At 56.9% G+C, this 14,764-nt stretch overlaps 1 protein-coding gene across 4 annotated transcripts in view; it reads left to right on the forward strand.

Moving 5' to 3' along the window:
• Positions 1-14,764, forward strand: part of MYO7A (myosin VIIA) — an 88,829-nt gene that overhangs the window by 18,898 nt on the left and 55,167 nt on the right. For 3 of the 4 annotated variants that reach the window (XM_024255160.3, XM_054526044.2, XM_054526045.1), the window contains 9 exons: positions 685-837; positions 8,581-8,765; positions 9,335-9,456; positions 9,537-9,679; positions 9,932-10,045; positions 10,944-11,097; positions 12,114-12,190; positions 12,828-12,947; positions 13,637-13,779. In XM_024255160.3, the coding sequence (XP_024110928.2) occupies positions 685-837; positions 8,581-8,765; positions 9,335-9,456; positions 9,537-9,679; positions 9,932-10,045; positions 10,944-11,097; positions 12,114-12,190; positions 12,828-12,947; positions 13,637-13,779 (1,211 nt within the window). The remainder of the gene's footprint in view (positions 1-684; positions 838-8,580; positions 8,766-9,334; positions 9,457-9,536; positions 9,680-9,931; positions 10,046-10,943; positions 11,098-12,113; positions 12,191-12,827; positions 12,948-13,636; positions 13,780-14,764) is intronic. The other variant, XM_054526047.2, reaches the window with a different exon arrangement.

Below are 14,764 nucleotides of genomic sequence, written 5' to 3' on the forward strand. Positions count from 1 at the left end.
CCCATCATCACTGCTACTGCCCTGCCTTCCAGCTTTCCCTTGAACGTGCCAAGCCTTTGCCAGCCTGAGGCGTTGTTTCGCTGTTCCCTGGGCCTGGAGCCCTCTGCCCCCCTCCCCCCAATCTTTTTACAGTGGTCTCTTTCTCTTCCTGCATGCCTCAGCTCATATGCCACCTCCTCGGAGGGGCAGTCCCTGACCACCCCATCTCAAGCATCTCCCCCCGTGACTCTCCACCACATACACCTGTTGAGGTATTCTTGGCACGATCTGAAATCACTTTGTAATGTGTTTTTTCTTTTTTTCCACCGGAGCCTGAATTTGAGACTAAGCCTGTCTACCTCTAATTATTACCGTTTCCACTCCGTCCTGCAAAGGGCCTGAGGGAACTCTGATCCCCTTACTGACAACAGTCAGGTGGGGCCAAAATCCCTGCCCTGCCCACCTCTTAGGTCTGCGAGAAAATCTCCTAAGAGAAGGAGCTGTCCTTGAAGGGTAGAGGTGGCTGGTATCATCCTGAAAGACTCAACCCTGTTAGAACTGACAGTGTTTGGCCGCGAGAGAGGTCGAGGCTCTTACCGGGGTTGGCACTCACCCCGCGCTCCCGCCCGTCCCGGCCCCTTCCCCTGAAGTGCGCAGCCTGGGCCCCAGGAGAGCGCGCTGACGTTGGCCGCTGGCTCCCCGCAGGAACACTGGATCTCCCCGCAGAACGCAACGCACATCAAGCCTATGCACCCCACGTCGGTCCACGGAGTGGAGGACATGATCCGCCTGGGGGACCTCAACGAGGCGGGCATCTTGCGCAACCTGCTCATCCGCTACCGGGACCACCTCATCTACGTGAGTGCCGCCCCGCCCGCGTGCCTGTCCAGGACCCCCCCACGCCCCGCCCACCTCGCCCCGCCCCACCCCGCCCGTCTGGCCTCCGGCCCCGCCCACCCTGCCAGGGGCCCAGCCTCCTGAGACTTTGTCCGCTGTGCAGCTGGACCCCGGGGCCCCTGCTGAGGCCCATCTGCCAGCAGCCGCTTGGCGGGGGTTCATCCTCTTGGGCCGTGGCTTTTGTGGTCTGTGGTTGGGGTGGGGAGCGGTTTGTACTACACAGTTTTCATGTGCCTCTATGGGCCTTGAAACCAATGGGAGGCCAGGGAGGAGTCAGTGAGCGGCTTAGTGCTTTGCCCAGGCACAGGAGGGCTGCTCTGCTGGGTGTTTGTTAAGGGACTAGGACCTGCCATCAGGTCTCAGGGCCAAGAGAGGGTGGATAGTGATGGATGGATATCCTCAGGAGGGTGCTAAAGGAGGGAACATGCTCTGCTCCTCCACCCCTCAAACGTTGATATTAGAAACACACACACACCACTCTCCTCCACCTTCAAATGGGGAGGACAAATAAAGATGTCTTCCCCAGCCAGGACAGAGCTGATTCCAAGAGGCTGAGCTCAGAGAAGAGTAGAACAATAAGGGCCCGTGGAGATCATTTACTCTAGAGGTTCTCATACTTTTTGGTCACAGGAACCCTTTATGTTCTTAAAAATGATTGAGGATCCCAAAGGACTTTTGTGTACTGGGTTATATCTGTTTATATTTGCCATATTAGAAGTTAAAACTGAGACATTTAGAAACGTATTCATTTTTGAAAAAGTAACCATAATAAATATAATATAAATAACATTTTTACTAAAAATGACACTTCCCAAAATAATAAAAATGGTGAGAAGAGTAGCATTGTTTTTACAGGTTTTTTCAAATCTCTTTAATGTCTGGCTTAATAAAGCCCACTGGATTCTCGTCTCTGTTTCACGTCTAGTCTGATGTGATATTTTGGCTGAAGTGTATAAAGAAAATCTAGCCTCACAGATGTGTAGTTGGAAAAGAGAAGGCTTTGCAGACTTCCTGCAAGTGTCTTGGACCCCCTAGGGGTCTTTGGTCCACATTCTGAGAACTGCTGCTTTAGCCCAATAGCCCAGTTGCAGACAGGGAAACTGAGACTCCACAGGTTTAGCCAGGCCCAGAGCTGTGCCGTGCCCGGGTCACTGCCTGCTTCTTGACCCAGCCCCATCCTCCAGCAGCCCAAGGGCAAAGGAAACCAAGGATGTGCAACCCCCAGCAGGGAGCAGAAGGGACCCCCCGCCGATGCAGGGCTGGCCTGATTATCTCGAGACCAGGCCCAGGGAAGGCTTGTACTAGGGACATTACTCAGGGAGGTGTGGGGTCTGCAGGAGTGATGTCGCTCCCAGCTCAGAGGAGTGGTGTTTGGGCTTCTGGAGGTGGGTGAGGTTGGCTGGTAGAGATGGCATTCAGGAGGGGGCATGGCGTAAATAAATGCTGGAGACAGGGCCATGCCGGTGAGTGATTGGCAGGCACAGTGTCCCTCAGGTTGTCAGGACCATGAAGGGGTGCCAGGGCCCAGGGCTGGAAAAGTCTCAGGGAGCCCCAAGTGTAGTCACTGAAGAATCACGGCAAGAAGCTCTCAGGGCCAGGGGTGCAGTCCCTCTCAGGAGCCCTGGAATTACGGCCCTTCAGCTGTCAGAGAGGTCCTCAGCCACTGTCTGACTCTAGGTCCCTCTGTAGCTTCAGGATCCAGAGGAGAGGCTGTGTGTGGCTCCTTGCCGTCCATTGTTTGGGCACAGGAAGTGACTTTTGCAGGGAGCCCTCTAGCACTGACGAAGCCCCTCTCACTCTGTCCCTCAGTCAGGCCTCACCTGCACTCAGAGGGGCAGGGCATGGGGGGCTCTTCCAGATGTCATCAGCATCACCCAGCCAGCAGGGAGGAGCTAGAACTCGAGCCCAGGGCACCCACCCGCTGTATCTCACAGGGACCCGCTGGTGTCTACACCCCACTTCTTGGCAGCCCCCTCTGTTCCTCTCCCTGGAGGGCAAGTGGCTACTGGTGGGTCCTGGAGTTCTCTGTGGCCACTCACCCAGGCCTGGGCAGTCCCACCCTTAGGTGAGCAGGGAGGCTGTCCACCCGCCTGCAGGGTACTTCCTGGGCCAATGCTTTGTCATTGTCCCTATGCTGAGGCTGGAACCCAAGGCCCCCTCTCCCATCAGGAGGAGGCAGAGGGCCCCATCTCAGGGTAGGAGCTGGGTAAAATGGAAGTTGTCCCACCGGGCCCCCTGCAGACCAGGGTCTCAGCATAGCTCAGGGGCATGAAGCATGTGGGTCAGCCGCAGTGCAGGCAAGCCGGTCCTCACGCGAGGGAGTCGGTAGGTCAGCTGCATCAAGGAACAAAGGCAAAAACAGGATTCATAAGGGAGAGGGAGGAAAAAACTTCAGACACCGTGGGCACAGTGAATCTCGTTTGTAAAATTAGGAGGGTGGTAAACTGATCCCTGGGTGGCCAGCAGAGGATAGCTTGGACATTACATCCTCCAGGAGGGTTTCAAAGAAAATAACTTCAGGGATTTATGGGTTCTCCAGAAAGGCCCCAAATCTGAACCATTTGCCTCATTTGAAGTTCTCACCATAACCTTTCTGACTTATTTTCTGGGTGAGAGGGAGGAGGCAGGGCCATCCCCTGTGGAGGGACGGGGTGAGGGCCCAGGTAGGTGTCTAAGCTGCCTTCTTGTCCAGGATCCCTGGCCAGGAAACCACGCTGTGACACCTGGAAGGGCCTCAGCTCCAATAGTCCGCTGACCTTAGATTCTTAGCATCTCTTGGACCGGAGATCCATGCTCAAGAACTGCAGTATTCAAAGAGGTTTCCTTTACTCGCTGAGTTCATGATTCCGTGACTTGGTGGATGAGGTAGGATTAGAGCAGGGCTTTGAAGAAGCAACCGGGCCATCATCCTACCTGGAAACCAAACCTGTCCCTAACCATGGCAACCCCCTGTCCCTTCATGGATTGGGTTACCCTGGGCACAGCATGTGCACTCAGGATTTCCTCCGATTACCGTGGCCAGCTCATAGCCTTGGGCCGGTGGATGCTCTCTTCTCGACTGTCTGTCCTGGGCTTGCCTGCCTCCAGCTTCCCTGTCCCCAGGAGCCCGAGAGAGCATCCCAGGGCCACACATCAGCCCCAGCCACTCCAGAATGAGGAAAGGCCCTCAGAGAACACTTAGCAACCCCTCACTGCATGGTCCCAGAGATCAAGGACTGTCCCTGCATTGGGTGGAAGGGCTGGTGGGGACCCAGGGCTCCCTAACGCTGAGCAGAGGCTGGAGCCCTGATCTGGGAGGCGGGAGGCTGGTGTCCAGTCTTGGTGTGTGCCCTTGGGGACATCCCTATTCCTGACTGGTCTCAGCCTTTCCTAGGCACAACAGGTAGACTGCATGGAGTGGGCACCTTTGTGGCTCTGGGAAGACTTGTGAGTCCCGGGATGTGTTCTTGGTCTCCGTGGCCTGCTAAATGCTAACGAAGTCCCTAGAGCTGACAGGCCTGGGTGCTTCCTGGAGGAGGTGAAATTGATTCCTGCTACATCTCTGTGGCCTCAGAGAGGCCCCCTCAGCTCCGCCTGGGGACCCCTACGGACAGCATGTGCTGTATCCCTGGTTTGGGAATAGTCCTTCTCTTTCCCCACCCAACCTGTGGCTCCACAGGGCAGATTTTACTACTAGAGATTTGAACAAGAGGTCTGTGCTGGGCATTAATTCTCTGCCAACCTGAATCCTTAGAGTCAGAGAGAGAGGCCAGAGGGCTCAGGGAGCAGTGCTAAGACCCTGGAGGACTGATGGGCACAGAAGCCCGGAAAGGGCCGGGGCCTCATTGCCAGTGGTGGCCAGCCTCCTCTTCTGGAGACCCCAGCTGCTGGCTCTGTTTGTCCCGTCAGTGCGTTCCTGGGGTTTGGGGAAGCCCAGGTGGAGAGGCCAGAGCTGGGGCTCTGGTGCCAGGGTTTCTCATTCACCCCACTCCCCACACATCTGCTGTGTGACCTTGGCAAGTCTCCCCACTTCTTGGAGGCTCGCTTCTCTCATCTGCAAAGGGGGGATATGACCACACCTCCAGAGGCCTTCTGAGGAGTAAAAGGGGTGATGGGGTGGGAGCTGCAAAGTCCTGAGCCCAACAGGGCTTGTTCTTACCCTCTTGCTGGAGAGAATCCTCCTCACCGAGGAAAGAGGCCTCGTTTCTCTTATTTGTTTTGTAGATAGATAAATAGTTAGGTAGTTACATACATACATACATAAAAAATTATTCATTTTTTTTCTGCACAGATGGTAGCATCCCTGCCACACTGTTCTGTGGTTTTCCACTGGCCACATCCCGACTGCCCTTCCCGTCAGCATGGCTGGGGCTGCCTCAATGCTGCTGACAGGCCTGTCCCCTCGCTACCTTCCCTGCAGGTTGCTGTGGCTGGCAGTGGATGCTGTTCACTCAGTACTTCCCCGCCCATTGATCTAGTTGCTCTTTCGGCCACCCAGCAAACGTTGCTGAGCATCTCCTATGTGCCGTGCATGGTGCCAGGCCCTGGGGGACAGAGGCCTTGAACAGGGACTGTAGAGGAGTCAGCTGGGCATGCTGAAGGAGACCTGTGGGTGTGATGATTGTACAGGAAGGTGCCTGGCTTCCTGGAGGAGGTGTCATCTCCACTTGGAACTGAAGGATGAGAAGGAATTATCTGGATGAAGGGGTAGGGGAAGTGTGTCCCTGGTCTGAGATGGCAGGGGATGTAGTGTGGTGCTTTTAACTGAAAGTTTCATATGAATGGAGCCTCTTGGTTGTGCGTTGAGGTTGACAAGGGTGGCAGGGGCCAGGGCTTGGGGCCTTGTGGGCAGGGAGAGGATTTGGACTTTGTCCAGAGGCTGTGGGAAATCGCTGGAGGGTTTTCAGCAGGGATGATGTGGTTAGATTTTTTAAAAGCCCGCATGGCTCCGAGTGGAGGATAGATTGTTGAGGGGTTGAGTATGGAAGCCGGGAAACCAGTGGGGAGACACCTGCAGTGGGCTGCTGAGAAATGAGGGTGGCCTGGCCAGGGAGGCGGCATGCAGATGGAGAGTGGGAGTGGTATGAGGAAAGGGTGTCCAGGGGCTCCCCAGTTTCCTGCCCTGGGTAAGGGATGTGATGGTGCTGTTGGTTGAGCTGGGAAGGCTGGAGAGAGCAGGGTTGGAGGGAAGGGGGAGCTCTGGTCTGGATGTGCTGATGGCATTAAGTAGGTACATCAGGAGGCTCAGGGCTGAAGGGTTCATGTGCAGGAGGACCCTCTGGGCTGTGGGCAGAGTGGAGAAGGCCGTGGGTGCCATGGGTGGGAGAAAGCCTGGCCCCAGCCCTGGGCCAGCTTCTCACAGCGTCTCAGCATCCCCCATCCCTCTCTGGACTGCCCGTACCTTGCACGTAGCCACGGAGCCTGCTCCCAGGGCCTCCCTCCATCGGGCTCTGACCGCCTCCTGGAAGCTGGTCCATTAGGTCTGAAACGGCCTCTGCCTGCAGCCTGGGTGACCACCATTCATCCTCCACAGCTGCCGGGGTGACCTTTCACCAGCAGACCTCCCAAATGTCATGCCCTTTCATGCCTCTGTGCTTGCTACCAGTGGGTGGGCCCCCTGGCTCTCCCTCCCCTACACCCCTATCTCATAAAATCTAGGTGCCTCCATCAGGGCCCTCACACCCCAGCCTCCCAGTGTGTCTCAGTAAAGGGTTGTTGAATGGCTGCATGGCATCAGCCTGTGCTGTGTGGGCATCATGGGCCAGACGGCTGAGCATCACATTATTAAGAAGAAATCAAGAAGAAAGTTTAGCCGGGCATGGTGGCACATGCCTGGAATCCCAGCTACTCGAGAGGCCGAGGCAGGAGAATCTCTTGAACCCAGGAGATGGAGGTTGCAGTGAGCTGAGATTGAGCCACTGCACCCAGCCTGGGCGACAGAGCGAGACTCTGCCTCAAAAGAGAGAAAGGAAGGTGGCGTTTATGTACCAGGCGACTGGCAAAGGTTATGTCTTTGCCCTTTAGTCTTTACAACAGCCAAGGGAGGTGGGTGTTAACCTCCCCTTTTACAAATGAGCAAACTGAGGTTTGCCAAAGGGACGTTCTTTGGGGCTGGTTCCTAGTCTAATGCAGGTTTCCACCAGAATCTAGCCGGTTCCCATGGCTGGGCAGGGCTGAACTGTAGGGGATGGTGGCTGAGGGGTCTGAGGGCAGGACCTGGTGGGCTGGGGGTCCACAGGTCCTGATCTGAGAATTCAACAGCCCTGGGCCATGTGGGTGCCATTCGTGGAAAATGCTCTTGTAGCCCATGTTCCCCACTGACCAGCTTCCTTTTCTTCTGCTCTGCACTTTGCAACCTCAGACCAACTGCGGAGGGCGGGTGAGTGTGGCACAGAGAGCCAGCTCCAGCTGCCATCTTATTTGGCTGCCTGCCTGCTTGGCCTGGCTGCTCCCCTCCAGCCTCCCGCCCCCACCCCACCCCAGCTCTTCCTGCTTGGCTGTTGTGGCACGGTTAGTAGGTCAGCACGGTGAGGCTCAAGTGCTTCTCTCCGTGGGTTGATTGGAGGAAGAGGCTTAGGTGGGAAAGGAAGGTCTTCCTGGGCCCAGAGAAGGGCAGTTTCTGGCCAGCCCTCCTGGTCCAGGCCAGCCAAGGCCAGGACTGGAGCCTGGGTCTTGGCCCCACCTGGCCCCAGGGTGGGCATTTCCCCCGGCATGCGGTGCCTGCAGCCACACTCTCCCTGCATGGCCACAGTAGGCTGAGGCTGCTGGGCATAGCTGCGGCTCTGCTGTGATGCACTGAGCCCTGAATGGGAGGGGGAGGGCGGGCTGTCACCTCCCCTGGACATCTTTCTTCAGCCTCTCCAGGCCCCGGATGTCAATACATCCACTGCCAATTATGGTCTAGGCCTGCCTGACCTTTTCAAGTTTGAGACGTGGGGTGGGAGGAGGGAGAAGTAACTCTGAGTGCCTCACCCTGCTCTGGTGGCAGGAGGGCCAGGCTGTTGTCCCCTGTGGCAGGACCCCAAGCCCACAACAGGAAGCCTTGCCTACAGACAGCTGATCTTTGCACTAACAGAGGAGCCCCTTAAGGCTATCTGAGGTGCACCTGGCCCCTGCACCTATGCTCCCCAGGATGGCTGGATATGCTCTGTCCCCCAGAGCACAGTGTCTCCCTCTGTCCTGGGACAGTGCTACAGAGAGTGGGGCCCACCCAGCCCCCAAGCCACTTACCCCAGGTCCTTCAGCTCTTTATGGCTAATTTCTCACACCCCTCTTCCTTACCAACCTGGTCTCCCCCGGACATGGTCCCGTTGATTAATTCCACTCTGAAAGTTTGGGATACAGGGCCTGGAGGCGATGGTGGGAGCCAGCATTTGCAGAGTACCTACTGTGTGCCATGAATTTTGAAAGATATCGCCTCCGTTAATCTTCACAAACAGTTACACTCATTTTACAGATGAAGAGAAGGAAATCTAGGCTTAGAGACTCCACCTCCCTCTTCACCAAATGTCACTGAGCACTAACTCCGAGCCAGACCCAGTGCTGGACGGAAGGCCCTGCCCCAGCTCCTAAGGAGGCCTGATTCTGGCTCCAGATCCACCCACATGACTCCAAAGCCAGGGCTCTTCCCTCCAGGGCGCCAGAGCAGGGCAGAGCCCAAGAGCTTTCTAGAGTCAGAGTCTCCCACACGGAATCAGCGAGCTCCCCATCTCTTGCTGCCTGCAGACGTATACGGGCTCCATCCTGGTGGCTGTGAACCCCTACCAGCTGCTCTCCATCTACTCACCAGAGCACATCCGCCAGTATACCAACAAGAAGATTGGGGAGATGCCCCCCCACATCTTTGCCATCGCTGACAACTGCTACTTCAACATGAAACGCAACAGCCGCGACCAGTGCTGCATCATCAGGTGGGTGGCCCAGCACCTGTGTGGAGCTCCAGGCTTAGGACCTAGAGCTCCAACTGTGCACTCCTGCTGATAACTCTAGGGATTGCCCACGCTGTCAGAAATGCCATCAAGCTCCTCAAGAACCAGACCTATGTACTCTGTGCTGTGTAACAATGTAGAAAATCACCTCCCCTTTCTCGGGTCTTATATCTCTATGCTACCAAAGCTCACATCAGCTTTTGAGGCCAGCCTTGTTTACTGCTGGCTCCTGTTAAGTTATGGTCAGTTGACATCTCAGGCTCCTATTTTCTTTTGGGCAGCGGGTAAAAGACAAAGCATTGACTGAGCATCTAATGTGTGTTGTGCTCTATGGCAAGTATGGATGCAGGGATATTTGTGTCTGAATGAAGGTGAAGGAGAGTGCGGTGGAGCACTGGGCCCTTGCGCCCTGCCCCAGCCCTGGAGGGTCTGTATTGTCAGCCGATATTACAGATGGGGGAGCTGGTGGATGGTGCAGCCTGAGCTGAGTTCCAGTTGGGTGGGGAGTCCCTGTAGGTTGTGACAGGTCCTGCCACTCCCTCCCTCTGCAGTGGGGAATCTGGGGCGGGGAAGACAGAGAGCACAAAGCTGATCCTGCAGTTCCTGGCAGCCATCAGTGGGCAGCACTCATGGATTGAGCAACAGGTCTTGGAGGCCACCCCCATTCTGGAAGGTAGGACCAGGGTTCCGAGGGTGGGACCAGGCAGTGGGGCAGGAGCGGGCTTTGCCAGTGACACCCTACTCACTCCGCAGCATTCGGGAATGCCAAGACCATCCGCAACGACAACTCAAGCCGTTTCGGAAAGTACATTGACATCCACTTCAACAAGCGGGGTGCCATCGAGGGCGCCAAGATTGAGCAGTACCTGCTGGAGAAGTCACGTGTCTGTCGCCAGGTGGGCCTGAGCCCCAGGGATGCAGGAATAGACCCAGGCCCCTAGCCTCAGGGGTGTGCGTGGCCCTGATGCTCCCCCACCTGTCCGTATTGCTGTCTGCTTGCCTCTGTGCTGGAAATCCCACCGTGAAACCCACCGATGGGCTTCTCTACAAGCCATTTGTTAAAATAGTAAACCATCATCCCAGGCTAGTTCCTGAAGGCCTCTTCCGGCCCTCCTCCCCGGCCCCCAACACTGTGCCCACATTTTCAGGCCCCAGATGAGAGGAACTACCACGTGTTCTACTGCATGCTGGAGGGCATGAGTGAGGATCAGAAGAAAAAGCTGGGCTTGGGCCAGGCCTCTGACTACAACTACTTGGCCATGGTGAGGCCCAGGTGGGCCCCTGGGTAGGGGGGCACCCACCCTAGGATTGCAGGGAGCTGGCTGCTGCAGACTCAGCCTTGAGGTCTCACTGGTCACAGGCCTCAGGTGCCAGCTTCTTGCTGGCTTGTCTGGACACCAAGGAGAAGTGGGCCTCTGGCCACTGCTGCCACCAAGCAAAGGGTGGGGGACCTTGGGGCATGCACACGGCAGGCTGGCTTGGGGAGCACCACTCCTTTAGCCATGGGGAGAGCTCATGTCTAGTTGCCTGGGCTGGGCTGGGGTGGGCCAGGCCACATGGAAGGCCATATGCACTTCAGTGGGCTATGACACCTGAAGCGCTTATGTGTGTGTGCATGTGTGTGTTGTAGGTGTGACAGGTGTCCCTGGACACTTCCTGTAGCTGGCTGGCACACACGTGTGCACACACACACACATCTTGTAGACACACAGAGAATGGGGTGTTCCCCCTGTTGATGCCCTGCTTGTATGCAGTTACATCTCCTCTGTCTACACCAGGCAGTACCTGCCTAGGGGGTCAAGTCCCTGATAGTGGGTATCCCTGGGGGGCTGCAGGAGCCTAGTAGGGCCTAAGTGCTCTGACTGCCAGGTGGGCAACGGGCTGGCCTGGCATCAGTGACCTGCCTGCTCTTCTTCATGGGAAGAAGGGGCACCAGCACCCCCAGATGTGGAGAATGAGTTCCTGGGAAGCCCAGGCTTTCTAGACCCTCCAGACTTTCTGGAGGAGTTGTGGTGCTCACCAGGTGAGGTCAGCGCCTGGGGCCCCGGGCTGGCCTGGCCTGTCAGGCAGAAAGGGCCTTTTGGGCAGGCAGCCAGGCACTGCCCCTCTGGGGGTACACTGACATCCTCCTGCACCCCACTCTCCCACCCTTCCCACCAGGGTAACTGCATAACCTGTGAGGGCCGGGTGGACAGCCAGGAGTACGCCAACATCCGCTCCGCCATGAAGGTGCTCATGTTCACTGACACCGAGAACTGGGAGATCTCGAAGCTCCTGGCCGCCATCCTGCACCTGGGCAACCTGCAGTATGAGGGTGAGGCTGCGCCGCACTCGCCCTGCCCCACCCCTGCACCAAGGGCAGTGCAGTGCATTGCTGCCCACGTGGTATTGGTGGCTCAGTTTCTGTCCTAGCACGTGCCCTCTTTGGGATGGAAGCTGGGAAGAACTCGCCTGTGGGTAGATTTGAACAGGTCTGCTAGCTTGAAATCAGCGGTGGGTGTGGTGTCGCTGTGCTGACAGTCCACCACGGAGAGGTACAGTTAAAGTATATTGGGAGTTGTCTATGGACCCTTTAAGACTCACTTCAAATTTGGTTTCTTCTTTAAAGTCAGATGTCTTAGAGAGAGGGTTAATCTTTGAACTAATTCACTCTAAGGTGTGAGTGACTGGATAGCCATCTTTGGAAAGGCAGAAGGCTAGGAAAGGGAACGTGTTCACTCATCTAACATTCTTGGACACCCACTATGTGCCAGGCTGGGAGGTGGTCCCCTGAGGCAGGTGGCAGGTCCCACTCTGCTCTTGCCCCTGATTCCCAGCGTGGTCCCCAGGCAGACTAGGAGCCCCAGGAAATGTGCCCAAGGAATGAATGATCCCAGCACTAAGGAGATCACAGTCTAGGCATCTTGAAAGACTAAGAGACACAGGGAAGGGTAAGCTGACAGAAGGAAGAGCTTGTGCAGAGGTCCTGAGAACAGAGCACATGTTGGGGAGGGGATCTAAAGCTTGTCTAACAGGAGCCAGGGCTGCTGCCAAGAGCCCTGGGAGTGGGGAGAGAGCTGCAACGGCCAGTGTTTATTCCTCGAATGCCAGGCATGGTGCCATGTGCGGGGCATACATGATCCCTACCCTCATGCAGCCTGCAGACTCATGGTGAGAACATTAATCAAATACACTTTGACCCGGGGAAGCATTTAGTCACAATGCTGATGCCCTCCCTGGACAGGGCAGGACCCTGGCAGCAGGAGTGGCAGCCTAGTCCTCTTAGGACTGTCCCCTTGCCCCTGTTGCCCACCCTCCCTCCCCTGATGCTGTGCCCCTTGCTGCCAACAGCCCGCACATTTGAAAACCTGGATGCCTGTGAGGTCCTCTTCTCCCCATCGCTGGCCACAGCTGCATCCCTGCTTGAGGTCAGTGCCCAGCCTCTCTCCCCTCCATGACTTCTGTCCCTCTGAAGGGTTGAGTTCAAGCTCACTGGGGGCTGGGATGTAGGAACCACGTTGCTGGGACCCTCTGGTTTGGAGAGTTCTGTTCAATATGGAGAAGCAACCGTGTGTAGGTCCTGTGCTAGGCACAGGTCCTGAAGGAGCTACCCTGGGGATGGCGGGGCAGGTGGGGGCCCTGTGATGCCCTGGGCTATGTGATCCAGGTGAGTCATCCCTGCCCTCTGGGCCTCAGTATCCACATCTGGGCAAAGGGCACTAGTGTCCCTGGGTCAAATGCATTGAGTCTGTCTGTCTTTTAGCAAACATTTATTAGGTTTGGAAAACCGGGATGAATAAAGCCAGAGTCAGGGCTGGTCCTCAAAGGGACAGGTGACATGCTGGAGGGAGTTAAGCGGGGCTGTCAAGGAGAGAGAAGTTCCTTCCAGGCAGCGCTGGGGCAGGTTTCCATGGCTGGGGAGGATTTGGCCGTGGGCCCTGGGGCAGGTGTGCTTAGTGGAGGCAGTGGTCTGGGCCAGGCCAGTGCTGGAAAGTGGAGGGTCCGGGTGTGGGTGGAGGGAAGGGCAGGCTGGCAGGTGAGCACCTGGGGTGTTGCCTGCACCAGGTGAACCCCCCAGACCTGATGAGTTGCCTGACCAGCCGCACCCTCATCACCCGCGGGGAGACGGTGTCCACCCCACTGAGCAGGGAACAGGCACTGGACGTACGCGATGCCTTCGTAAAGGTGGGCGGAGGGAAGGGGCCGCTTGCTCGCCCTACCCCTCGAGAAGTTGGGCTCTTGATGGGCAGGTGCCAAGGAGTCCTGGGAGGTGGGTGGACGTCTGGGTCGCCACCCCTGCCTGCCCCGGGGCTGCAGTCAGCCTTCCACGAGTCCCAGGTTCCCATGCTCCTCCGGGGCCTTCCCAGCTCTGGCTGCCCCAGGCCTTTGGCTTTTGGCCTGCTTTGATCAGCCATGTTGTTCCCAGCCCAGGGATACTCTCTTTGGTCTCTTTGCAGAAGACACAGAAGAGGAGGTCTAGGTCAGGTCCTGTTTCTACAGCCACACGTTTGCCATTCATTGAGGCTTCACCCACCGCACCAGGCCCTGGGCTGGGTTCAGGGACCTCAGAGATAAACAGGGTTGGACAGAGAGATGAGAGCCCCAAGGAGGGCTTCCTCCCCTGCTGCAGGGTCAGGGAAGGTTTCTCTGAGAGGAGCTGTTATCTCAACAGAACCTTAAAAAATGTGTAGGAACTGTTCAAGCAGGAAAAGGGGGCTCCAGGCAGAGGGAACAGCTCAAGTAAAGGGTTGGGGGTTTCACACAGCACTTTGTTCCACACAAGGGCTGGAGCGAGGCCACGAAGTGTCCAGGAGCCTGGCCTGTCCCCCAGGGGAGGGTGCGGCTGGTGCCAGTGGCTGATCGCTGCCTTTCAGGGGATCTACGGGCGGCTGTTCGTGTGGATTGTGGACAAGATCAATGCAGCGATTTACAAGCCTCCCTCCCAGGATGTGAAGAACTCTCGCAGGTCCATCGGCCTCCTGGACATCTTCGGGTTCGAGAACTTTGCTGTGAACAGGTACCGCATGGGGCTCTGCTCGTGGGAATTTCCTTCCCCAATATGGACATAAGAAATATCACATCTCTCCCTTGCGAAGCACATTTAGTTGGCTCCTGGCACACTCTGCCAGGCTGTTCCATCATCACGGTGGACCCTCTCCCCTTCCTTCCCAACCGCTTGTGTCCCTCACCTCCCCAAGGTCAGCTGAGCCTGGCTGGGGTTGTCAGGAGGCTGTACGCATCCTGAACACTTGGGGAGGAAACCTCTGGTCTCCAGGCCCCACTGGCCACTGCTGATCTGCCCAGATCCATGCTGCAAGGCGCATCAAAGCAGGGAGGCCAGGCCTGTGCCATGCTTGTGTTGGGGTCTCAGCCACCCTTGGGATTCTGTGCCTTTTAGGGGCCGTGTGAGGGGCTGATGGGTGGCGTCACATACAGGTGGGTCCTGGAGCCCCGCTTCCTGCTGGAAAGTCAGGACCTGGCAAGTCATTTCAGTTCCCTTGCTGTTTGGATGTCTCAAAGCCCTCCTCCAGCACCAAAACACCCACACTCAACATACTGGGCTGTGTCCATGGCTCGGCCATGTCTGCAGCCAGGGCTCTGTTTCCCAAGTCCTGTCAACCCCCTTCCCATCTCCCAAGGCCCCTTTTGATGTGCCTGTATGGCCCAACAGCCAGCGTCTGGGCTCTTTCTCTCCCAGGCATCTGCCTGGGGTTTGAGTGCCCACCTGCCAATCCCCAGCCCTCCCCAGGGCTTGATCATGCAAGGAAAAGGGTCCTGAAAAGCCTTAGCTCTCCTTCTGGCTCACAGAGTGACCCTAGGCAAGTCCTTTGCCCTTGCTGGGCCTCCGTGTCCTCCTCTGCACCTGGAGGGAGGTGGACTTGACAATTCCCCTCGCCTCTGAGTTTGGAGTCCATGATGGGGACAGCTTGCTCAAGGCCACGCTGCAGGTGGAGGCAGAGCCAGGCCTTGAACAGCAGGGTGGGGCCTGAACAACACCCTTA

Source organism: Pongo abelii, chromosome 9 (assembly GCF_028885655.2).
Source record: "Pongo abelii isolate AG06213 chromosome 9, NHGRI_mPonAbe1-v2.0_pri, whole genome shotgun sequence".
NCBI classification, from domain to species: Eukaryota; Metazoa; Chordata; class Mammalia; order Primates; family Hominidae; genus Pongo; species Pongo abelii.